Source organism: Jaculus jaculus, chromosome 21 (genome assembly GCF_020740685.1).
Source record: "Jaculus jaculus isolate mJacJac1 chromosome 21, mJacJac1.mat.Y.cur, whole genome shotgun sequence".
Lineage (NCBI taxonomy): Eukaryota > Metazoa > Chordata > Mammalia > Rodentia > Dipodidae > Jaculus > Jaculus jaculus.
Genome location: NC_059122.1, coordinates 6,372,677 through 6,398,003, shown reverse-complemented (window position 1 = coordinate 6,398,003; position 25,327 = coordinate 6,372,677). Strand labels below are relative to the sequence as shown.

At 49.9% G+C, this 25,327-nt stretch overlaps 1 protein-coding gene across 1 annotated transcript; it reads left to right on the top strand.

Moving 5' to 3' along the window:
• Positions 1-2,578: 2,578 nt before the first annotated feature.
• LOC101610593 (NADH-cytochrome b5 reductase-like) lies at positions 2,579-20,683 on the top strand. The gene is made up of 7 exons (XM_045139317.1): positions 2,579-2,699; positions 2,904-3,162; positions 5,255-5,403; positions 7,686-7,773; positions 12,353-12,457; positions 15,953-16,156; positions 20,333-20,683. Exons 2-7 carry the CDS (start codon positions 2,971-2,973, stop codon positions 20,534-20,536), a joined length of 942 nt encoding a protein of 313 aa, XP_044995252.1. The 5' UTR covers positions 2,579-2,699; positions 2,904-2,970; the 3' UTR covers positions 20,537-20,683.
• The last annotated feature ends 4,644 nt before the right edge of the window (positions 20,684-25,327 follow it).

The following is a 25,327-nucleotide window of genomic DNA, read 5'->3' as shown; positions in this document are numbered from 1 at the left end:
CCTCTTATTTTTTTCTGTCAAATAAATAAAAGAAAATATTAAAACTAAAATTGGGGGCCGGAGAGATAGCTTAGTGGTTAAGGTGTTTGCCTGCGGAGCCTAAGGACCTCGGTTTCGATTCCCCAGGACCCACGTGAGCCAAATGCACAAGGTGGCGCACGCGTCTGGAGTTCGCTTGCAGTAGCTGGAGGCCCTGGTGCCCCCATTCTTTCTCCCCCACTCTCTCTATGTAGCTATCTATCTCTCCCCCTTTCTCTGTCAAGTAAATAAATAAAATATTTTTAAAAAATAAATATTTTTGAAAGTAGGGTGTATGATAATGACCTGGAGAGGCATCCAGGCAGAGGCAACGTGGACCATGGTTCCATCTTAGACTGTAAAAGCACGAAGCATGTCCTTAAAATCATTGTGGACATGGTCTACTTCTTTATCTCTTTCCCAAAATAGCAGAGAAATTAGGACAGTTGTAACGTGGAAAGGGCGGTTTTAAGGCAGAGGCCAATGTGAATAACCCTTACACATAACAGAGCACTTTTACTTAGCTTCCCCAAACCTCAGGAAGTAATGGGCTGTAAGGATGGGGACCTCATTCTCAGAATGCTTATTTGGTACATAGCATGCGAAGGGATGGATTTGGGGGGAATGATGTGCCCGTTGCTAGATACTTTTAAGAACAGAGACCTGGGGGGCTGGAGAGATGGCTTAGCGGTTAAACGCTTGCCTGTGAAGCCTAAGGACCCTGGTTCGAGGCTGGATTCCCCAGGACCCACGTTAGCCAGATACACAAGGGGGCGCACGCATCTGGAGTTCGTCTGCAGTGGCTGGAGGCCCTGGTGCGCCCATTCTCTCTCTCTCTGTCTCTCTCTGTCAGTCGCAAATAAATAAAAATAAACAACAACAACAAAAAAGGAACAGAGACCTGGGCTGGAGACATGGTTTAGCGGTTAAGGCCTTTGCCCGGCAAAGCCAAAGGATCCCGGTTCAAGTCTCCAGGACCCGATGCACAAGGCAGCGCATGCATCTGGAGTGCATTTGCAGTGGCTGGAGGGCCTGGCATGTCCATGTCTGTCTGTCTGTCTGTCTGTCTCTCTCTCTCTCTCTTCCCTTTGTCTTTCAAATAAATAAATAATATATTTTTTAAAAAAAGAACAGAGGGCTGGAGAGATGGATTAACAGTTAAGGTGCTTGCTTGCAAAGCCAAAGGACCTCGGTTCGATTCCCAGGATCCACGTAAGCCAGACGTACAAGGTGGCGCATGCATCTGGAATTTGTTTGCAGTGGCTGGAAGCCCTGGTGTGCCCATTCTCCCTCTCTCTCTCCCTCTCTCTTTTTCCTTCTCTCAAATGAAAATGAAAATATTAAAAAGAACAGAGACCTGTTCAGAGCCTCCATTGCATTGCAGCGCCTCATGCTGTGCCCAGACCATATTTGTAAAGTGAACATTTGTAAAGTGAACATTGCATCCAGACACATTTGTAAAGTGAACACAGCACTCATCAGTCACTGGGAGCCTCCCACATGCCAGGCTCAGTTTGGAGGGAGAATACAAAAAAGAGAGACATGATTCATTGCCACACAGAGGTCTCAGCCTCTGAGTTTTTCGGAAGTCATAGAGCCTGTTTAAAAAGAAAAGAAAAAACATACAAAAAAAAGTTTTTGCCAGGCATGGTGGCACACACCTTTAATCCCAGCACTCAGGAGGCAGAGGTAGGAGGATCGCCATGAGTTCAAGACCACCCTGAGACTACAGAGTGAATTCCAGGTCAGCCTGAGCTACAGTGAGACCCTACCTCGAAAAACAATAGCAACAACAACAAAAAACATGCTTTCTGGCGCTGGAGTAGTGATGGCTTACGTGGTTAAGGCATTTTCCTGGGAAGCCTAAGGGCCCAGGGTCAGTACCCCAGTACCCACATAAGCCAGGTGCACAAGGTGGCACATACATCTGGAGTTCATTTGCTGTGGCTGGAGGCCCTGGTGTGCCCATTCTCTCTTTCTCAAATAAATAAATAAACATGTTTTCTGGTGCTGGGAAAATGGCTCTGTGGTTAAAGGCAGTTGCTAGCAAAGCCTGCCAGCCTGGGTTCAATACCCCAGTACCCACATAAAACCATAAGCACAAAGTGTTGCATACATCTGCAGTTCCTTTTTAGAGGCAGGAGACCCTGGCATACCCTTCCTCTGTAACACACACTCCTCACAAATAAATAATTACTATATATATATATATATACATATATATGTATGTATATATGTATGTATATATGTGTGTGTATATACATATACATATATGTGTGTGTGTGTGTATGTATATGCACATACATTGTTTGTTTTATTTTTTCGAGGTAGGGTCTCTCTCTAGCCCAGGCTGACCCAGAATTCACTCTGTATTCTCAGGGTGGCCTCGAACTCGTGGCAATCCTCCTACCTCTGCCTCCCGAGTGCTGGGATTAAAGGCATGCGCCCACGCTCGGCTGAAAATATGTTTAAGAGACATGTTTTCTGGAGCTGGAGGGATGGCTTAGCAGTTAAGGTGTTTGCCTGCAAAGCCTAAGGACTAAGGTTCAATTCCCCAGGACCCACGTAAGCCAGATGTGCAAGGTGGCCCATGCGTCAGGAGTTCTTTGCAGCGGCTGGCTCTGACGTGCCCATTCTCAACGCTTCTCTTTCAAGTAAACAAAGAACATTGTGTTCTGAAGGTAAGCCCTTTCCTGCACTAAGAATAGATTTATTTCACACAGAGGGACTGTCCTGAACCAGTGGTAGTAAAGGGTAACTAAACCCACCTGAGGTTCAGATCTCTGGTGGATCCATCCCTGTCCCCAGTGCTGGCTTATTATACAGAGAATGATGCCTGCAGGCCTCAGGGGGAATGTGAGGAATACATGTGTTCTTTCTCCTAGGCTAGCGAGGGAAGAGAGCCCAGCGTGCTGCGGCCGTTGCTTGCATGGCACCCAGGTGCCACTGACGATGGGCGAAAGGGCGGGGGACAGCGCCGAGGACGCCTGGTGGCAGCTGCGGCCCGTGGAGCCCCTGCCCTCCCAGTGCTGTGGGAGCGGCTGCTCTCCCTGTGTGTTCGACCTCTATCAACGAAACCTGGCGAGATGGGAGGCTGCTCGAGCCCGCAACGACGAGAGCCTGCTCCGAGGGAAGCAGTCACAGGTGAGGAGCAGCTCCTCGGCCTAGAGGCGCAGGAGTTGGCACGAGTCTGGAGTTCATTTGCAGCGGCTGGAAGCTGAGGCACGCCCATTCTCTCTCTCTGTCTCTCCCTCCCTCTCCCTCTTTTTCTGTCAAATAAATAAATAAATAATAAAATATATACATATACATACATACATACACACACACACACACACACACCCCTACCTACCTACCTCTGGGGCTGGAGGGATGGCTTAGCAGTTAAGGCATTTGCCTGCAAAGCCCAAAGGACCCAGGTTCGATTCCCCAGGACCCACATGAGCCAGGTGCAGATGTATGAGGGGGCGCACCAACTGGAGTTTGTTTGCAGTGGCTGGAGGCCCTGGCGTGCCCATTCTCCCTCTCTCTCTCCCTCTCTCTCCTTCTTTCTCTGTCAAACAAACAAATAAATAAAAATAGACATAAAAAAAAAACCCAACTTCTGAACAGGTGTAATGGTGCACACCTTTTATCCCAGCACTCGGGAGGCAGAGGTAGGAGGATTGCCATGAGTTCGAGGCCACCTTGAGACTACCTAGTGAATTCCAGGTCAGCCTGGGCTAGAGTGAGACCCTACCTCAAAAGTAAATAAATAAAGCAAAGCAAAACAAAAATGCTTCTGGAGGAGGCACAGGGAGAGGCGGGATGGAAGGACAGTGGACTGAGACCCCAAGCACATGAATTAGTCTCTGCTCACAGTGTGATTTTGGACAAGTAAGTCACTGTCATTCAGGCCTTGGTTGTCTCATATGCAATATAAGGATGTCGAGTTAGATCATCTTTAGAGACCCCGTTAGTTTCTCAGCTCTGCAGATGGAGAACTTAGCAGATAGGAGGTGACGGGATCTTTGGAGGAAGAATAAAAGTCTGTATCTATGTCTGGGTGCAGTGGCGCACAGCTTTAATCCCAGCACTCAGGAGGCAGAGGTTAGATGATCACTGTGAGTTTGAGGCCACCCTGAGACTATGTGGTGAATTCCAGGTCAGCCTGAGCTAGAGCAAGACCCTACCTAAAAAAAAAAAAAAAAAAAAAAAAAAAAGGGCTGGAGAGATGGCTTAGCAGTTAAGCGCGCGCCCATTCTCTCTCTCTCTCTCCCTCTATCTGTCTTTCTCTCTGTGTCTGTCGCTCTCAAATAAATAAATTAATTAAAAAACTAAAAAAAAAAACAAACACAGGCTGGAAAGATGGCTTAGTGGTTAAGATGCTTGCCTGCGAAGCCCAAGAACTCATGTTCAAATCTCCACATCCCACACAGCCAGACGCACAGCGATGCAAGTGCCCAGTGTCGCACGTGCACCACAAGGGGGCGCATGCGTCTGGAGTTCACAGCGGCTGAAGGCCCTGGCACACCCATTCTCAATCTTTCTCAAAATAATAAAAAAAGAAAAAATTAAAGTAATGAATGTTGAGGTTGGTGCATGGACCCTTGAGTGTAGGCTAAGGCCAGGTGTGGTGGTGCACACCTCTAATTCCATCACTCAGGAGGCAGAGGTAGGTAGGAAGATTGCAGTGAGTTCAAGACCACTCTGAGACTACACAGTGAATTCCAGGCCAGCCTGGGCTACAATGAGACCCTATCTCAGGGGAGGAAAAAAAAAAAAAACGCATTGAGTGTAGGCTAAGGAGTCTACACTTGATCCTAGGGCTGAGGGGAGCCATGGAAAGCCTAGGCGCAAGGTAAGCTCCACGCTCTGGATCAGAGGGGTCACTGTCACACAGGAAACTCAACTGTAGGCTGGAGGGATAGCTTAGCGGTTAAGGTGTTGGCCTGCAAAGCCAAAGGACCCAGGTTTGATTCCCCAGGACCCACATTAGCCAGATGCACAAGGGTATGCATGAGTCTGGAGTTCATCTACAGCGGCTGGAGGCCCTAGCGTGCCCATTCTCTCTCTCTGTCTCTCTTTCTTTCTCTCTCCCTCTTTCTCTGTCAAATAAATAAATAAATAAAAATACAATTGGAAAAAAAGAAAAGAAAAGAAAACTCAACTGAGACAAGCTCCCATCAGGGGAAGTGGGAAGGATGCTCGTGCATCTGGGGCCAGACTCTAGCTGTCAGATCTTTTCCTGTTGCAGAGCGACTCCCTCAAGTTGAGCCCAGAGACCTTCTCGGCCTTCTGCATCACTGCCATGGAGCAGCTCACCAAGGACACCTACCACGTCCGCTTTGCACTGCCTGGAAACAGCCAGCTTGGCCTGAAGCCCGGGCAGCACCTTGTTCTACGGTACGCTCAGGTAGTGGAAGGAGCAGCGTTTGCTGTTACCACTTAGGTGGTCTGCGGCAACTGGCTAGACTCCCCGCCCCCCGCCCCTGCGCCCCCAAGCTTCTGTTAGCTATCTTCAAGATAGCCAGGTGTTTAGCCGGGCGTGGTGGCACACGCCTTTAATCCCAGCACTCGGGAGGCAGAGGTAGGTGGATCACCGAGTTTGAGGCCACCCTGAGACTCCATAGTGAATTCCAGGTCAGCCTTGGCTAGAGTGAGACCCTACCTTGAAACACCATAAAAGAATAAAAAGGGGGGGCAGGCTGGAGAGATGGGTTAGCAGTTAAGGTGCTTGCTTGCAAAGGCAAAGGACCCAGGTTCATTTCCCCAGTACATATGTAAAGCCAGATGCACAAAGTGGCATGTGCATCTAGAGTTCCTCTGCAGTGGCTAGAGACCCTGGTGCACCCCATTCATATATTCTCTCTCTGCCTGCAAATATATTATTTTTTAAAAGTAATAAAGGGCTGAGTGTGGTGCCACACACCTTTCATCCCAGCACTCGAGAAGCAGAGGTAGGAGGGTTTCCATGAGTTCGAGACCACCCTGTGACTACATAGTGAATTCCAGGCCAGTCTGGGTTAAATGATAATAATAATGTGTGGGCTGGAGAGCTGGCTCTGCAGTTAAGGGTGCTTGCTTGCACATCCTAATGGTCCAAGTTTGATTCCCCAGTACCCATGTAAAGCCAGATGCACAAAGTGGTACGTGCATTTAGAGTTCATTTACAGTGGCAGGAGGCCCTGGCAAGCCCATACTCAGTTCCTCTCTCCCTCTCTTAAGTAAATAAATAATAAAAATAGACACAACAATGCATGAATCAGGGTCCTTGGCATGGAACTAGGTGATGCATTTTCATAATAATAGTAATAGCACTTGGTGTCCACAGAATAATTTTATGCACAAATTCTTTTCTTTTTTTTTTCAAGGTTGTGTCTCGCTCTAGCCCATGCTGACCTGGAATTCTCTATGTAGCCTCAAACTCACAGTGATCCTCCTACCTCGGCCTCCTAAGTGATGGGATTAAAGGCATGAGCCACTATGCCCGGCATGAACTCTTTTTTTTTTAAAATATATATATTTAATATATTTTATTTATTTCAGAGCGAGAAAGAGGTAGAGAGAGATATGAGGGTGAGGGGAGAATGGGCTCACCAGGGCCTCCAGCCACTGCAAACAGATTCCAGACACATGCGCCCCCTTGTGCATCTGGCTAACGTGGGTCCTGGGGAATCAAGACTCGAACCAGGGTCCTTAGGCTTCACAGGCAAGTGCTTAACTGCTAAGCCATCTTTCCAGCCCCATCAGTGGACTTAAAAAAAAATTATTTATTTGGCAGAGAAAGGGAGAGAGAGAGAGAGAGAGAGAATGAGAATGAATGGGCACGCCAGGGCCTCCAGCCCCTGCAAACAAACTCCAGATGTATTGCACCCCCTTGTGCATCTGGCTAATGTGGATCCTGGGGAATTGAACCTGGGTCCTTTGGCTTTGCAGGCAAGTGCCTTAACCACTAAGCCATCCCTCCAGCTCAGTGCACTTTTTTTTAAAAAAGCATTCTTCTAATTCTGGCAAAGCCATACAACTAAAACCTAGATGGCTGTACCAATTTTTGGTTTTTTTTTTTTTTTTTTTTTTGTTCATTTTTTATTTATTTGAGAGAAAGGCAGAGAGAGAGAGAGAGACGGAAAGAGAGAGAAAGACATTGAATGGGCGTGCCAGGGCCTCCAGCCACTGCAAACGAACTCCAGACGCGTGCGCCCCCTTGTGCATCTGGCTAACGTGGGTCCTGGGGAATCGAGCTTTGAACCAGTGTCCTTAGGCTTCACAGGCAAACGCTTAACTGCTAAGCCATCTCTCCAGCCCTGTTTTTGTTTTTTCGAGGTAGGGTCTCATTCTAGCTGACCTGGAATTCACTATGTTGTCTCGGGGTGGCCTTGAACTCATAGCAATCCTCCTACCTCTGCCTCCCGAGTGCTGGGATTAAAGGCGTGCACCACCACGCCTGGCTGGCTGTACCCATTTTGCAGGAGGTGCTACTGAGGCATTCCGTGACCTGCTTGGGTCTCATGAGCAACATGTGGCAGTGGTGAGCCCAAAGTTCCTCCTTCTGCCACATCTTGCCTACCCCTCGGCGAGGACCACCGGTCCCTGGGGCCCACCTTCATTCTCACCAGCTTGGCAGAGAAGGTGCCTTACAGGAGTTTGCCAAATGACTCTGACTGCCCGGCTGTGCTTCTTTGCAGAGGGGTGGTAGATGGCTTGGAGATTCAGAGAGCCTACACGCCCATCAGCTCTGCCAGTGCAGAGGGGCACTTCGACATGTTAATCAAGGTGAGTTGACCAGGCGTTGTCACGGACTTGTGCCTCCCTCACCAGCTTGGTTGGTACGGGGTGATTTCCACCCATGTGGACATGTGCAAAGGGTGATTTGTGGGAGCGGTGGGATCCAGGGAAGGGGACCTCCTCTCATGTCCTCTCCTGAGGAGGGAACTGCAAGACAGAAGATTTAAAGAAAAGCTTTGCCTTTTTTTTTGCTTGTTTGTTTTTGTTTTTTCGAGGTAGGGTCTCATTCTAGCCCACGCTGACCTGGAATTTATTACGTAGTCTCAGGGTGGCCTCGAATTTAGGACGATCCTCTTACTGATGCCTCCCGAGTGCTGGGATTAAAGGCGTGCGCCACCACACCTGGCTTTCACCTTTTTTATTTATTTAGCGAAAGAGAGTGCATATGCCAGAGCCTCTTGCTACTGCAAGTGAACTCCAGATCATGTGCCACTTTGTGCATCTGGCTTTTTGTGGGTACTGGGGTGGGGGTTGAACAAGGACTGGCAGGCTTTGCAAGCAAGTGCCTTTGACTGCTGAGTCATCTCCCCAGCCGCCTTCTCACCTTTTATCCAAGGGTGGAGAGTCAGATTTGAGCTGGGATCTGTTTATTTATTTATCTTTTTGTTTTTGGTTTTTCAAAGTACGGTTTCACTCTAGCCCAGGCTGACCTGGAATTCACTCTGTAGTCTCAGGGTGGTCTCGAACTCACGGGGATCCTCCTACCTCTGCCTCCCGAGTGCGCCACCACGCCCGGCCTGCTAACTGCTGTGTTGAAGGAGTAGAGGAGCAGAGACACATAGGCTGGAAGCTCTGAGTTCTGGGAGCAGTGCAGGATACATGAACTGGAAACTCAGTTGTTGATCCTGGCGTGGAAGGGGGCGTGTCAAGGGGATGGGATGCCAATAGAGAAAGTCAGGCAGGGCGTGGAGGCGCACGCCTTTAACCCTAGCACTCGGGAGGCAGAGGTAGGAGGATCGCCATGAGTTCGAGGCCACCCTGAGACTCCATAGTGAATTCCAGGTCAGCCTGAGCTAGAGTGAGACCTTACCTCAGAACCCCCCCCCCAAAAAAAGAAAGGCCCAAGGTGGCCCATGGGGACCGTGTGAACAGAACTAACCTGAGATGACCGCTCCAGGAAGCCCACCTGGAGGGAGGAGTCGGGGTGGAAGAGAGTGGCATTCTAGCCAGGGGCATGATAGACACGGGGCGAGGTGGCATAGAGCAGGTCTTCTGGGAATTGTACCCAGCTCAAGTGTTGGAAGGAGAAGAAGCCTGTGGGGCAGCTGGGAAGCTGAAGCCGGCAGGGAGGTGAGTGAAGTGAGTTGGATGCAAAAGGCCCCAGAGACCCGGGGAGCAGGCAGGCAGCAGTCACAGAGAACCCATGTGTCGCGAGCATAAGGCAGTTTGAGGTGCGCGAAACTGCTGACCCATAACGCACAGCCAGCTTCATGTGGGCCAACCTGCTGTGTGGCTCTTGTTAGATCATCTCCTGCGTGGAGCCCCGGGAGACCACCAATATCGAAAAGCGTTCACATCCAAGCCTCCCGTATAAGACTGCCTTACCATGCTAGTTCACCAATGAGCGGCACTGGGGCCCAGGAGGACCTTGTCCACTGCAGGGAAAAAAAAAAAAAAAAAAAGCTGCGGATGGATGAGGCCCAGCCCCTGACTCTGAGACCCCTGCTGCCGTCTCGGCCTCCCGCTTCCCTCCCTGCTTGCCTGCAGAGCCTCCCATTTACTCCCTCCCTGCCTGCCTGCAGAGCCTCACCATTTACTCCCTCCCATCTAAACCCGCGCGGGCTCCCCTCTGCACACGACTGTTTGTCTGGGAGATTTCACAAATCCTCTCCAAATGGCCTGTCTCCCCCGCACCGCTTGTCTGGGGCTGTTTCTGCAAAGAACATAAGGCCGGACACAGTCCTCCGGGGCAACGGGATCCCTCCCAGCTGCACGGCCGATTTTCTCCTGCGTTTGCCGGAAAAAGCCTCCCTGTAGCGATGTACCTTATGATCCGTAAGCCACTCCTGGGGCAGAGCTGGAAACGTCTCTGCAAATCGGGAAGGCAGTGAGGTTTCCTGAGCTCCCTTTTCCCCTGCAGAAAGGAGGGAGGGTTCCTGTCTTGGGCACCTGCTGGGCACCGGGCACCACTTCTGGCTCTCTTCTCATCGTCTCGTTTCACCCCAAGGCCATGAGTAGAGCACCGTGTCCCCATTTTACAGATGATGCCGAAGCTGAAAGCCCCTCCTACAGTAGTAAGTTCAGTGTCAGCCGGGCATGGTGGCACAACGCCTTTAATCCCAGCACTTGGGAGGCAGACAGAGGTGGGGGGGTCGTCATGAGTTCGAGGCCATCCTGAGATTATGTAGAAAAGTCCAAGTCAGGGCTGGAGAGATGGCTTAGCGGTTAAGGCGCTTGCCTGTGAAGCCTGAGGACCCTGGTTTGATTCTCCACGTCCCACGTAAGCCAGATGCCCAGTCTGGAGTTCATTTGCAGTGGCTAGAGGCCCTGGTGTACCCATTCTCGCTCTCTCCTTCTTTCTCTCTGTCAAATAAATAAAAAGTATTAAAAAAGAAAAGAAAAGTCCAAGTCAGGGGTAGAGAGATGGCTCGGTGGTTAAGGTGTGTGCATGCAAAGCATAAGGACCCTGGTTCGATTCTCCAGGTACCCACGTAAGCCAGATGCACATGGTGGCACATACATCTGCAGTTTGTTTGCCGTGGCTAGAGGCCCCGGCGTGCCCATTCTCTCTCTCTCTTCCTCTGTCTGTCTCTAATAAATAAGTAAATAAAAATAAAAACAGAAAATTCCAGGTCAGCCTGGGCTAGAGCGAGACCCTGCCTCAAAAACAAAAGAAAACAAACGAACATAAAATTTCAGTGTCAGTTTTGTTCCACAAGCACGCATCGGGCATTTCATCCATGCCAGGCTGCGCGGCTCCCGGGGAGACCAAGGAATCCTTCTTGCCTTGATGCTGTCTGTGTGAGAGGGACTTTGGGGGTACCTAGCTGGGGTTGTGCCTCTCTCACAACTGGGACCGGAAACCAAAGTATTCTCCAACCCAGCCTTCAGCGAGGCAGGGGCAAACCCCTCCAGATCTGTCCCGTGAACGGGGAAGATGGCACCCCCAGATGGCATGTGGGGGCACCAGAGTCTAGTCTCTCTTCCAGACTGGGAGCACACTCCAAACATCTTTCTAGTTGTGTCTTCTCCCAGTGCCTTCTCTCACCCTGCCCCTCCCAAAACAAGACCTGGGCTCTCCTGCCCTTGACCAGGTCATTGCTGAGGCCCAGAGTACTTTTGTTTTCTTTGCTTTTTCAAGGTAGGGTCTCACTGTAGCTCAGGCTGACCTGGAATTCACTATGGAGTCTCAGAGTGGCCTCCAACTCACGGTGATCCTACTGCCTCTGCCTCCCAGGTGCTGGGATTAAAGGTGTGAAGCCACCATGGCTGGCTTCATAAAGATTTTAACTTATATTATTTATTTATTTAAGAGAGAAATAGAGAGAGAGAATGGGCATGTCAGGGTCTCCAGCCACTGCAAACAAACTCCAGATACACGCGCCCCCTTGTGCATCTGGCTTACATGGGTCCTGGGGAATCGAACTGGGGTCCTTTTTTTAAAAACTTTTTGTTTAGTTTTATTATTTATTTGGGAGTGACAGAGAGAGAAAGATGCAGAGAGAGAATGGGCGCGCCAGGGCCTCCAGCCACTGGAAATGAATTCCAGACGCATGCACTCCCTGGGCCCTGGCGCGCCCATTCTCTCTCTCCCTGTATCTAATAAATAAATCTTTAAAATAGATAGATAGATGATAGATAGATAGATAGATCGATCTCAGGCTGGAGAGATGGCTAAGCAGTTAAGGTGCTTGCCTGGGAAGCCTAAGGACGCTGGTTCCATTCCCCAGGACCCACAGGTGCTCAAAGTAGCGCATGCATCTGGAGTTCCTTTAGAGATCCTTGTGCACCCATTCTTTCTCTCTCTTTCTCTCTCTCTCTCTCTCTCTCTCTGTCTCTTTCTCCCTCTCTCTCTAGTAAATAAATAAGAAAAAGAAAGAAATATAAAGAAGCCAGGTGTGGTGGTGCACACCTTAAAAAATTTATAGATAGAGAGAGAGAGAGAGAGAGTCAGTCTCCATCCCCTCCTGGGAAAGTCAGATGACCATAGATCATGGACAGGGACCTACAGAGTAGCTACCCCCCCCCCTTTTGGCATGTTCCCTTGGCAGTCTGCAACAGTGGATCCCTGATTTCTGTCTTCCTCACGAGGAGGGTTAACTGCCATTTGCCACCACCCACTTCTTTACTGGGCCCTGATCCCTGCGTGATCCCTGGAGGGATTTGGGTTTGGGACCCTCTGGAAGCTGTGGGTCTTTTGTAGATTCTCCCCCCAGCCTCACCATCTATCTGCCTTGCGTGGAACTACCACGGGTGATAATTCCAGTGGCAAAGATGATACGAGACTCCCCCTCACCCCCCCTCGTGGAAGGCCCTAAGCATGGAGGGGGGCCTCCCCTGGATGTCTGGGGTGGTTTGTGTGGCAATACACTCAGGCCCACTAAGTAGTCTCTGTGTTTGTTTTCAGTGCTATCAAAATGGGCTGATGTCCCAGTACGTGGAGTCCTGGAGAACTGGAGACACTGCTTTCTGGCGAGGGCCCTTTGGAGGCTTTTTGTATGAACCAAACAAGGTTAGTTACGAGCACCCACAAGTCCTCAGGGAACTTCCCCGGTTGAACCCCAAGCTGTGGTTCCCTGGTTAAGCTCACAGCATGGGTCAGGTCCCAATAAACAAAGCTGTCTTTCACACTCCAAGGCTGTTGATGGCACCTTATGGCTCAGAAAAATCCGACTTGAATACTTGGAGTTTAGGACCCCGAAGCCGATGCCTTCCAGTAAATACCATTCAACCACTGTTCCGGGTGCACATTGGCGCACAGGGCTCCATACAGCCCAAGCTCAGCAGCTGGGAGCTGTCCACACCGCAGCTTGGAAGCCTGCGGGCAGCTTGCTCAGGGGATCTCAAGCTCTCCCCGAAAGAACTGGTCATTTCTCATCTGTGGCCGCATGCCTAAAAGCAGTTCAGCAGTATGTCTTAAGAATCCTTAAATCCTTCAAATCAGTAATTCCATTTCTGGAAAAAAAAAAGAAAATTCAGAAAGAACCCAAAATACTGACTCTCTTTCATATGTTGATTACATCTTTATTTTATTTTTAGTTTTTAGTTTTTCAAGGTAGGATCTTAGTCTAGCTCAGGCTGACCTGGCATTCACTCTTTATTCTCAGGGTGGCCTCTAACTCACGGCGATCCTCCTACCTCTGCCTCCCCAGGTGCTGGGATTAAAGGCGTGTGGCACCGTGCCTGGTCAGACATCTTTATTTCTTATAGCAGGATTGGGGGAAACTCAATTTTATTTTTTTATATATTTTTAATATTTATTTGTTTATTTATTTGTGAGAGAGAGAGAGAGAGAATGGGCACGCCAGGGCCTCCAGCCACTGCAAACGAACTCCAGACACATGCGCCACCTTATGCATCTGACTTACATGGGTCCTGAGGAATCAAACTTAGGTCCTTTGACTTTGCAGGCAAGTGCCTTAACCGCTAAACCATCTCCCCAGCCTGGCAACCTAATTTCCAACAGCAGAGGAATAGTTACAGGTGCCTGAAAGAATTATCCTAGATTTTGCAATTATGTTTGTGAACGACATTATATGCCTATGCTATAAGATCAAGTCACAAGCCATAGGCACAAAAGTTAATATACACCCAGTTGGCAAACTTAAGTTAAAATACACAGGAAAAAAAAATGTAAAAGGAAAGTGTGTGAAATATTAGCAGATTTGAGTAGTGGAATTGTAGACAATTTTTATTTTCTTCATTATACTTTCCAAATTATCTGGAGCGAACACCTATTGCCTTTATAATTAGGATAACAAATGGAAAAGAATGCATAATTCTTGCATCTCCAGTCTTTGTGCTTAATTTAAAAATAGCTTTTGCCCCTTTATTATAAATGCATAACATGTTCACTAACAACAACAAACGCTAGAAATAGAATGAAGAAAATGAAACAGAACTTCAGGCCATCTCCTCAGACTCACCATCTCGCTACCTCGTTCTAACCGTCGTCTACACACGGGCCTATGCACAGATGCATATGTGCATGCATACACGCGCAGGGCTGTGGTGTAGCTCAGTGGCAGTGTGTTTGGGTGGCTCTTGAGAGACCCCGGGCTCCATCCCCAACATCACAGCGAACAAACAACACCGCCAAACGCACATAGCGCCTTCTCTGTGTAGACTCTGACCTCAGCCCATAAAATGGGCCACTCTCAGCTCTTATAATAGCCCTCAGGTGCCCCTCGCTGCTTTAAAATATATATATATATGATATATATATATATATATATATATATATATATCTTCAGCCATATATATATGGCTGAAGAGATGGTTCAGCGGGGTTAAGGCACTTGCCTGCCAGGCCTAAGGACCCATGTTTGGCTCTATGGATCCCATGTTAGCCAGACGCACAAAAGTGAGGCAAGTGCAAGGTTGCACGTGCCCACTAGGTGGCGCAAGCGTCTGGAGTTTGATTGCAGTGGCTGAGGCCCTGGTGCATCAATTCTCTCTCTCTCTCTAAAGTATAGTTTCAAAAGCTTAATAAATAAGTAAAATCAAGGCTTAGATTAGAGAAGGAACTTGCCCATATCATTTGAGTAGATTTATATGCAGAGGCCTATTCTTTAGAATGAGGAAGGTGGATACTTCTATGCATGGATCAAACACTAACGTTTAAGGAACTAACTTGGAAAAGGCTCACCTTTTTTTTTTTTTTTTAATTTTTTTTGTTTATTTTTATTTACTTATTTGAGAGCGACAGACAAAGAGGCAGAGAGAGAGAGAGAGAATGGGCACGCCAGGGCCTCCAGCCACTGCAGACGAATTCCAGATGCATGCACCCCCTTGTGCATCTGGCTAACGTGGGACCTGGGGAATGGAGCCTCGAACCAGGGTCCTTAGGCTTCACAGGCAAGCGCTTAACCACTAAGGCATCTCTCCAGCCCTCGTCTCTCTTTTTTAAGAAGCCTAAAGCCAGGTGTGGTGGCGCATGCCTTTAATCCCAGCACTTGGGAGGCAGAGGTAGGAGGATCACCATGAGTTCAAGGCCACCCTGAGACTACATAGTGAATTCCAGGTCAGCCTAGGCTAGAGTGAGACCCTACCTTGAAAAAAAAAGTGTGTGTATCGGGGGGCGGGGAGGACTGGAGGGATAGCTTGGCGGTGAAGGCACTTGCTTGCAAAGCCAAAGGACCCAGGTTCAATTCCCCAGGACCCACGTAAGCCAGATGCACAAGGTGGTGCATGCATCTGTAGTTTGTTTGCAGTGGCTGGAGGCCCTGGCGTGCCCATTCTCTCTCTACTTCTCCCTCGTTCTCTCTATCAGATAAATAAAAATAAAATATATTTTTAAAAAGAAAGAAAAAAAGCCGGGCGTGGTGGCGCACGCCTTTAATCCCAGCACTCGGGAGGCAGAGGTAGGAGGATCACCATGAGTTCGAGGCCACCCTGAGATGACAGAGTTAATTCCAGGTCAGCCTGGACCAGAGTGAGACCCTACCTCGTAAAACCAAAAACAAAACAAAAAACAACAACAACAACAACAACAAAAAAGCCTAGAGCCAGGTTCACCGAGGAGGAGTTGATGGAATAGGGCCTTTTGGGCAGGAATCCAGAGTGCTGTGTAGGCACTTGGCTATATGACCTCATGTAGTTCAGAAGAGAGAGGTTCAGGGGTGCAGGCTGGCATCCTTGCGTGGCTGAGATGGAGTTGGGAGAAGCAAGGCTTTGGTGGGAGAGAGAGCGCCCACAGCCTTGGGAAGCAGTGAGTTTCCTAAGAGCAGAAGCGTGGAAATGGAGAATCTTCGCAGGGATGAACTCAAGGCTGGGCTCTGTATAGCATTTTGCTCTGTAGGGAGCCTCGGGGTCCCGCGGCCTCTGTTCTGCAGGTGCCCCTCATAAGCCAGGTGGCTTCCTGAAGTACGTAGAACCTTCCAGCAGTGGGTAAGACTGCTACACAGCTCAAGCTAAGCCTAAAACAAAGCTGGTGGGGTGAGGACCCCCCCCCCCCGCCCAACACACACACACCTCTCCTCACCCCTCCTGCACCTCCCTTCTCCAGTATGGCGAGCTGCTCATGCTGGCCGCGGGCACAGGCCTGGCCCCCATGGTGTCCATCTTGCACAGCATCACAGACAACGCAGAGGACGAGACCTTTGTCACCCTCGTCTGCTGCTTCAAGACCTTCGAGGGCATCTACCTGAAGACCTTCCTCCAGGAGCAAGCCCGCTTCTGGAACGTCCGCATCTTCTTTGTCCTCAGCCAGGTGAGCCCGGAGCGGGGGAGAGGGAGGGGCGCGGGGGCGACTTCCTCCGTCATCCTCAGGATGAGCTGTGACCCACCAAGTGCCCAGCATGGAAGTCACACATTACCACCATGGCCCATCGTGCGAAGAGGGAAGCGGGCTGTCAGTATAGGACCCATGTCTGCCGTGTCCCCCACCCCCACCCCTGGCATCACCCATGTGGGCCGGGGCCCGGTTGTGGAGTCAGGGTGGGCAGCGGGACTAGGACTGTAGCCTTGAACCCTTCTCTCAGTGCCTAACATGGGGCCAGGCTCAGGGCAGGTTGTCCCTGAACGCTGCAGAGCGGCACGTTTGGTAGGGCCCTTGCCACATCCATCCGTCACTCCAAACAGCTGAGGAACAACCACCGACAGACTAAGCAGGCTGCACATGTTCTTTCTTTCTTTTTCTTTTAGAAGTTAACATGTTTTTTTTTTATTTTAATTTTTTATTGACAACTTCCATGATTATAAACAAAATCCCACGGTCATGCCCTCCCTCCCCCACTTTCCGTTTGAAACTCCATTCTCCATCATATCCCCTCCCCCTCTCAATCAGTCTCTCTTTTATTTTGATGTCATGATCTTTTCCTCCTATTATGAGTAGGAAGTGTCAGGCACTGCGAGGTCATGGATATCCAGGCCATTTTGTGTCTGGAGGAGCACGTTGTAAGGAGTCCTACCCTTCCTTTGGCTCTTACATTCTTTCTGCCACCTCTTCTGCATTAGACCCTGAGCCTTGGAAGGTGTGATAGAGATATTGCAGTGCTGAGCACTCCTGTCACTTCTTCTCAGCACCATGATGCCTTCTGAGTCATCCCAAGGTCACTGCCATCTGAAAAGAGAAGGTTCTCTACCAAAAGTGAGAGTAGCATTAATATAAGGGTATGAACATTAAGAGAAGTGCTTACTGGGTAGTTTGATAAGCATAGTATATACATTTAACCAGACAGCAGCAAACGTTACACCCCTAGGGCTCATGACAACCCCTGTTGTAGGTTTTCAGTATCAGGCATGTATCCGCTCCCATGGAGGGGGCCTCCAGTCAAATTAGAGGGTGGTTGGTTTCCCCCATGACTGACGTGCCACTATTGCACCTGCTGGCTCATTTGGCCTGGCTCGACAAACATAAGACTCACAGTGTCCACTGTTGAGTATCTTTACTGGTGATTTCCCTCTTTCCCATTGTACTCTGTGCAGCGTGGCCTTTTCCAGCTTTCTGTCAGCTGCTCTACATGGAGGTTTTCAGCTCAACTGCAGCAGGATTTCTCAGTGAACTTGAAGCTGCACATTTTCTAAAATATATTTTATTTATTTATTTAAGAGAGAGAGAGAAAGGTAGAGAGAGAAAGAGAGAGAGAGAGTGAATTGGCTTACCAGGGCCTCCAGCCACTGCAAATGAACTCCAGATGCATGCACACACCCTTGTACATCTGGCTTACGTGGGTCCTGAGGAATCAAACCAGGTTCCTTAGGCTTTGCAGGCAAATGCCTTAACCTCTAAGCTATCCCTCCAGCCCTCGTGTATATATTTTGATGTTGGATCTCGCATTAGCCCAGACTGACCTGGAATTCACTATGTATTCTCAGGGTGGCCTCGAACTCATGGCTATCCTCCTACCTCTGCCTCCCAAGTGCTGGGATTAAAGGCGTGCGCCACCACACCCGGCTTTGGGCCAGGCTTTTGATGATACCAGATGTCCGGTACGCAGTTGGACTCCCATGGATGACAGGAGCAGGGAGTGACCGTTGGCCCCTGCCTGCCCATATGTCCTGACTCCAGCTGCCTCCTCTGCTGCCTGGCAGGAGCATCCTCTGGGTGAGGGTGGAGGGGCCTCGCACCCAAACAACCTGTCCTTCATCTTGCAGCTGACAAGGCCGATCTAACCACACCACCAGCCCGCTCCCAGCCCTTCCCCAGCGCCTGCTATCTCTTACCTCCTGGCTTGCCCTCCCGGATCCTGCGTCTTGGTGTCATTAGCCGGCTTAGGGGGGCGGGGGGGGGTCGTTCTATCAGAGCTTGGTGCGGCGCTGGGTTCCTGTTGTCAAAGCCTGGCTCCTTCACTGCATCGTCTCACCGTGCCATCGTTACGGGCCTCTGGCCCAGCTATGCGGTAACCAGATTGTCGCGGTCAGGTTCGCATTGCTGGCAGACATCCCCCGACCAAGAGCAGCTTGTGGGGGAGGAAAAAAAAGGGTTTATTTTGGCTTATAGACTCGAGGGGGAAGCTCCACGATGGCAGGGAAAATGATGGCATGAGCAGAGGGTGGACATCACCCCTTGCCAACATCAGGTGGACAATAGCAACAGGAGAGTGTGCCAAACACTGGCCAGGGGACACTGGCTATAACACCCATAAGTCCGCCCCCAACAATACACCGCCTGCAGGGGGCGCTGATTCCCAAATCTCCATCAGCTGGGAAGCTAGCGTTCAGAACACCTGAGTTAATGGGGGACACCTGAATCAAACCACCACACCCTGGCTGGCAGGACCACCTGCTGCAGCCCGTGCAGTAAGAGAGAACAGCCACTAGGCTGGAAGTGGCAGCTGAGCCAGGACCCCCTCCCAGTGCTCCCCCATCTCCGCCCCGTAGCCCCCGGCACTCCCCAGCTGGCTCAAGGGCCTGCAGAGTAACTGGCTTGCCCTGTTGCGCTTTGATTCCTCCATCGGAGGCTGACTGCACGATTTCTCCTATTGCTTCAAGCTCCTCAAACGGCGTGATGACTTGTACCCATGTCTGCAGCATGCTATATATACTTCAGTGAGATGTTTACGTAAGCCAGGTGCGGTGGTACAAGGTCCAGACGGGGGATTCGTGGCATGTTTGAGGCCAGCCCGGGCTACATAGTGAGTTCCCAGCCAGCCTCAAAAACAAAGTGGAAAAAATAAAAGCCAGTGTGGGTGGCGCACGTGTTTAATCCCAGCACTGGGAGGCAGAGGCAGGAAGATCTCTGTGAGTCTGAGGCCACCCCGGGTCTATACAGTGAATTCTAGTTCAACCTGGGCTAGGTTGAGAGGCTACATTGAAACCCCCCTCCCAATTTGCTGAGCATAGTAACTCACACTTTCGATTCCAGCACTCAAAAGTCTAAGGCAGAGACGGGCGTGGTGGCGCACGCCTTTAATCCCAGCACTTGGGAGGTAGAGGTAGGAGGATCGCCATGAGTTCGAGACCGCCCTGAGACCACATAGTGAATTCCAGGTCAGCCTGAACTACAGTGAGATCCTACCTTGAAAAAACAAAAACAAGTCTAAGGCAGGAGGATCACCATGAGTTTGAGGCCAGCCTGGGCGATTGAGCAAGTTCCATATTAGCCTGGGATAGACTTAAGACCCTGCCTAAAAAAATTATTATTATTTATTTTTTTGTTTTTTCGAGGTAGGGTCTCTGGCCCAAGCTGACCTGGAATTCACTGTGTAGTCTCAGGGTGGCCTCGAACTCACGGCGATCCTCCTACCTCTGCCTCCCCATTGCTGGGATTAAAGGCATGCACCACCATGCTCGGCTATGTTTTGTTTTTCGAGGTAGGGTCTCACTCTAGCCCAGGCTGACCTGGAATTCACTGTGTATTCTCAGGGTGGCCTCGAACTCACATCGATCCTCCTACCTCTGCCTCCCGAGCGCTGGGATTAAAGGCGTGCACCACCACGCCCGGCTATTATTATTATTTTACTTCAAACAGAAAAACATTCTGAGGCAGCTGGAGGTAGAGCTGTCGCCTTGTTAGCCATGGCCGGAGGAGTGGAATGGGGAGGTTGGCTGGGCCTCCTACGTCCCTCCCAGCAGGGCCCTTACGAGTGTGGCTGCATTCCTTCTTGTGAGCTACAGCCGGAGTGAGGCCAGAACCTTCTCGGGGTGAACAGCCCCCATGTCCCCAGCACCTGGCCCCAAAGCATCTTGCCAATCAAATTCACTTTCACCTCAATGTGAGACCCTAATACAAAGTAAAGAAAAGCATGCCTGGGGTGATGTCAGTGCGCCCCAAATCCCTGGCCTGCTGTGGCCCCTCTGTGTGCCTGGAGTGTCCTCCTCATGGCCCCTGGGTGGGTGACACGGAAGGGCCTGGTGAAGGCTGGCTCAGTTTCCCCTCAGCTCCCTCGCTGCTGCAGAGAAGAGCTGGCTGGTTGGACGCTGAAGTCTTCTCTCGTCTTTCCAGGAGACCTCCTCGGGGCAGCTTCCTTGCAGCTACCGTGAGAAAACCTACTTTGGCCGCCTGGGCCAGGAGCTGGTTCGAGAGCTGGTGGGCTCCTGTCGGAGGCAGCCGTTCGCACTGGTCTGTGGCTCACTGGAGTTTACTAAGGACATGGCCAAGTGCTTGCTGTGTGCTGGCCTGGCTGAGGACTCCTATTTCCTCTTCTAACCCTAGCCAAGGTTCTGCTACAGGGACACAGAAGAGTCCAAACCGTGGTGGCGCACGCCTTTCATCCCAGCACCCGGGAGGCAGAGGTAGCAGGATCGCCGTGAGTTCGAGGCCACCCTGAGACCACATGGTGAATTCCAGGTCAGCCTGGGCTAGAATGAGACCCTACCTCAAAAAACAAAACAAACAAAAACCACAAGCTGGGCATGGTGGCACACACCTTTAATCCCAGTACTCGGGAGGCAGTGGTAGGATTACCACAAGTTCAAAGCTACCCTGAGACTACTTCGTGAATTCCAGGTCAGCCTGGGCTACCTCAGAAAGAAAAAAAAGGGCTGGAGAGATGGCTTAGCTGTTAAGGCACTTGACTGCAAAAGCCTAAGGACCCAGGTTCCATTCCCCAGGACCCACGTAAGCCAGATGCACAAGGTGGTACATGCGTCTGGAGTTCATTTGCTGAAGATCCTGGCATGCCCATTCTCTATCTGCCTCTCTCTCTCTCAAATAAATAAAACAAAATAAAATAAAACAGATTTGAAGCCTGGTCCTGCTGTGCTGACTTGCCAGCAGACCTTGGGCGAGCGTCTTCATTGTTGTAACTTCCCATGAAGTTTGCCATTCTTTCCTGGCACCGTACCTTAGGGAGGAAGGGAGGGAGGGAAGAGGTCCGTGGGAGCCTGCAGGAGGCCACCAGTGAGGCCTGGGACCAAAGAGTACTGCCTTGAGGAAGGAAGGCAAGTCGTTCCTGAGCCCAGGATGGGTAGGCGTTGAGCTGGAGGGAGGGTCCTCCTTCCTGCCTTCTTGAGAGCCCGCCAGGGACTCCAGCTGTGGCCTCAGAACCTGTCAGGATTGCTCGCCCCTAAATCTTCAGGGAGTAATCCCAGGAGAGGCTCCGAGCTCTTTGGGGGTGGGCTGTAACCTCAGTGCTGTGAACCTGACCTTGTGGGGTGGGGGGTGGTCTGTGACTTCTATACCCGTGCCAAGCCTAACCCTGCCGCCCCAGCCTCATGCCCCAGGGTCCTTTTCCCACAAAGGATGAGGCATGGCAAGCAGACGCCCCCTCCCTTCCGCAGGCAGCCACGGGGGGGGGGGGTGCCTTCAGCTCGGTGCCCTGGCAACAGTTGCTATGGAGATCTAAAGATAGAGCAGGGAGTCAGGAGACCTGGGTCCCTCTCCCAGCTCTGCCGGCTGAATAGCTGCTGATGTCAGTCTTGCCCCCCACCCACCCCCACGCCCCCCCCCCAGCTCCCTTCTCCAGCCTGCGTGGGGCGTGCTTTCTCCGGGGAACCTGGTACTCCTGGGCAGTGTGGTGCCTTAATGAATTCTGCTTTTATTTTTTTTGGCAGTCTGGGCCTCTGTGTGTTGTGCCAGGACTGGGCTGGTTACAGGCAAGTCCCCACACTTGGAATGCTCAGCAATGGAATGTGTTAGAAGGGAGAGCCGGGGAATCTTCCGACCTCAGCATTTATAGTCATAGAATTGCAGTCCCTCCACTAAGGCAGAAAACACTCTCTCTCTCTCTCTCTCTCTCTCTCTCACACACACACACACCAACAACCAGACAGACCAGCCGACTGACTCACAAGTGGGGAGCCAAGGCCCCCTTGAGGCTCAGTGATACAGGCTGGAGAGATGGCTTAGTGGTTAAGCACTTGCCTGTGAAGCCTAAGGACGCCACTTCGAGGCTCGATTCCCCAGGACCCATGTCAGCCAGATGCACAAGATGGCACATGCGTCTGTCTGGAGTTCACTTGCAGTGGCTGGAAGTCCTGGCGTGCCCACTCTCTCTCTCTCTGTTGCTCTTAAATAAATAAAAATAAGCAAAAAATAAAAAAAGAAGAGGATAGAGAAATGAACAGTTCTGTCTTTTTTTTTTTTTATTTTTTTTCAGTTTTTCAAGGTAAGGTCTCACTCCCAAGCTGACCTGGAATTCACTATGGAGTCTCAGGGTGGTCTCAAACTCACGGTGATCCTCCTACCTCTGCCTCCCGAGTGCTGGGATTAAAGGCGTGCACCACCATGCCCGGCTTTTTTTTTTTTTTTAATTTTTATTTATTTATTTGAGAGCAACAGACAGAGAGAAAGAGAGAGAGAGAATGGGCGTGGCAGGGCCTCCAGCCACTGCAAACGAATTCCAGACGCATGCGCCCCTTGTGCATCTGGCTAACGTGGGACCTGGGGAACCGAGCCTCAAACCGGGGTCCTTAGGCTTCACAGGCAAGTGCTTAACCACTAAGCCATCTCTCCAGCCTTTCTTTTTTTAAAATTTTTGTTTTTGCATGCGCCACCTTGTGCATATGGCTAACATGGGTCCTGGGGAATGGAGCCTCAAACCGGGGTCCTTAGGCTTCACAGGCAAGCGCTTAACCGCTAAGCCATCTCTCCAGCCTTTCTTTTTTTAAAATTTTTGTTTTGTATTTTGTTTTTGCATGCGCCACCTTGTGCATATGGCTTACAAGGGTGCTGGGGAATCCAACCTGGGTCCTTTGGCTTTGCAGGCAAATGCCTTAACCATTAAGCCATCTTCTCCAGCCCTGTTTTTGCTTTTTATTTTTGGTTAGTCCAGTAGATTAACCCCAGAGATTCATGTATGTTAAGCAACCCCCTGCCCCCGAGCTATATTCCCATCCCACCAGATGTTTCTTTCTTTTTTTTTTTTTTTTTTTTTGGTTTTTCGAGGTAGGGTCTCACTCTGGTCCAGGCTGACCTGGAATTAACTGTAGTCTCAGGGTGGCCTTGAACTCACGGCGATCCTCCTACCTCTGCCTCCCGAGTGCTGGGATTAAAGGCGTGCACCACCACACCCGGCAGATGTTTCTTTTTTTAAGAGTTATTTATTTATTTATTAACAAGAGAGAGTGAAGGAGACAGGGGAGCATGGCAGGGCCTCCAGCCACTGCAAACGAACTCCAGATGCATGTGTCCCCTTGTGCATCTGGCTTGTGTGGGACCTGGAGAATCGAACCTGGATCCTTACGCTTCACAGGCAAGTGCCTTAAACACTAAGCCATCTCTCCAGCCCCCGCCAGATGTTTCTTACTCATCTGGTAGAATACCAGGTAGGAGTTAAAATGTATGAGCTAGCTCTACCATTATCAAACATAGATTATATTCCAAAATATCATAATAGACCGAACTGATGTTGTAAAAGGATAGGTCCAGTAAGATGCCTTCACTTGGAAGTCATGAAATGGCAAAGTAATGCTCGATGCTTGGGTGGGAAAGATACACTACTACAGAAAAGGAGGCGGGGGTTGGAGAGGTGGCTTAGCGGTTAAGGCGCTTGCCTACGTAACCTAAGGATCTAGGTTCGATTCCCCAGGACCCACGTAAAGCCAGATGCTCAAAGTGGCGCATGTTTCTGGATGTTTGTTTGCTGCAGCTAGAGCCTCTGGGGCACCCATTCTCTCTGCCCCTCTCTTCTCTCTCTGCTTGTAAATAAATAAATAATATTAAAAAAGAAAAAAGAGCCAGGCACGGTGGCGCACGCCTTTAATCCCAGCACTTGGGAGGCAGAGGTAGGAGGGTCGCCGTGAGTTAGAGGCCACCCTGAAACTCCATAGTGAATTCCAGGTCAGCCTGGGCTAGAGTGAGACCCTGCCTCGAAAAACCAAAAATAAATAAATAAATAAACGAACAAACTATATAAATAAAATAAAAAGTAACACCATCTCCCATTATCCCAGTGAAGATGAGGGAAATGTTTGCACAATACCTGACGAGGGCCCTCTATTACGCCTGAAAGAAACAAGAAAGGATTTAATTTTGGCTCTTTTTAAAATATTTTGTTTGTAAGCAGAGTTTGAGAGAAGTAGGCACAGGTACTGAGAACAAACTCCTGACACACGTGCCGCTTTGTACATCTGGCATTTTATGTGGGCATTGGGGAATCAAGCCCAGGTCACTAGGCTTTGCAAGTAAGTGCCTTAACTGCTGAGCCATTTCTCTAGCCCTATTTTGGCTCTTTTTTTTTTTTTTTCAATTATTTGTTTATTTGAGAGACAGAAAGAGAGAGAGAAAGAATGGGTGCATCAGGGCCTCCAGCCACGGCAAATGAACTCCAGACACGTGCATCACCTTGTGAATCTGGCTTATGTAGGTTCTGGGGAATCAAACCTAAGTCCTTGGGCTTTGAAGACAAACGCCTTAACCGCTAAGCCATTCTTCCCCCAGCACTAAAAAAAAAAGAAGCTTTTTTTTTTTTTAAGCTTTGCGGTGCTATGCCATCTTTCTTTTTTTAAATTTTTTATTTTTTAAATTTATTTATTTATTTATTTATTTATTTGAGAGCGACAGACATAGAGAGAAAGACAGATAGAGGGAGAGAGAGAGAATGGGCGCGCCAGGGCTTCCAGCCTCTGCAAACGAACTCCAGACGCATGCGCCCCCTTGTGCATCTGGCTAACGTGGGACCTGGGGAACCGAGCCTCGAACCGGGGTCCTTAGGCTTCACAGGCAAGCGCTTAACCGCTAAGCCATCTCTCCAGCCCCCAATTCCCATTTTTTAAACAGCTATCTTGTTTGTTTATTTTTATTTATTTGAGAGCAACAGACAGAGAGAGAACGGGCGCACCAGGGCCTCCAGCCACTGCAAAGGAATTACAGATGCATGCACCACCTTGTGCATCTGGCTTACGTGGGTCCTGAGGAATCGAGCCTTGAGCCCAGGTCCTTAGGCTTCACAGGCAAGTGCTTAACTGCTAAGCCATCTCTGCAGTCCCTTAACTCGCTTTTTTTTTGTTTTTAATTTTTTTTTTTTATTCATCAAAGGCATAGATGGCTACTGCTCAG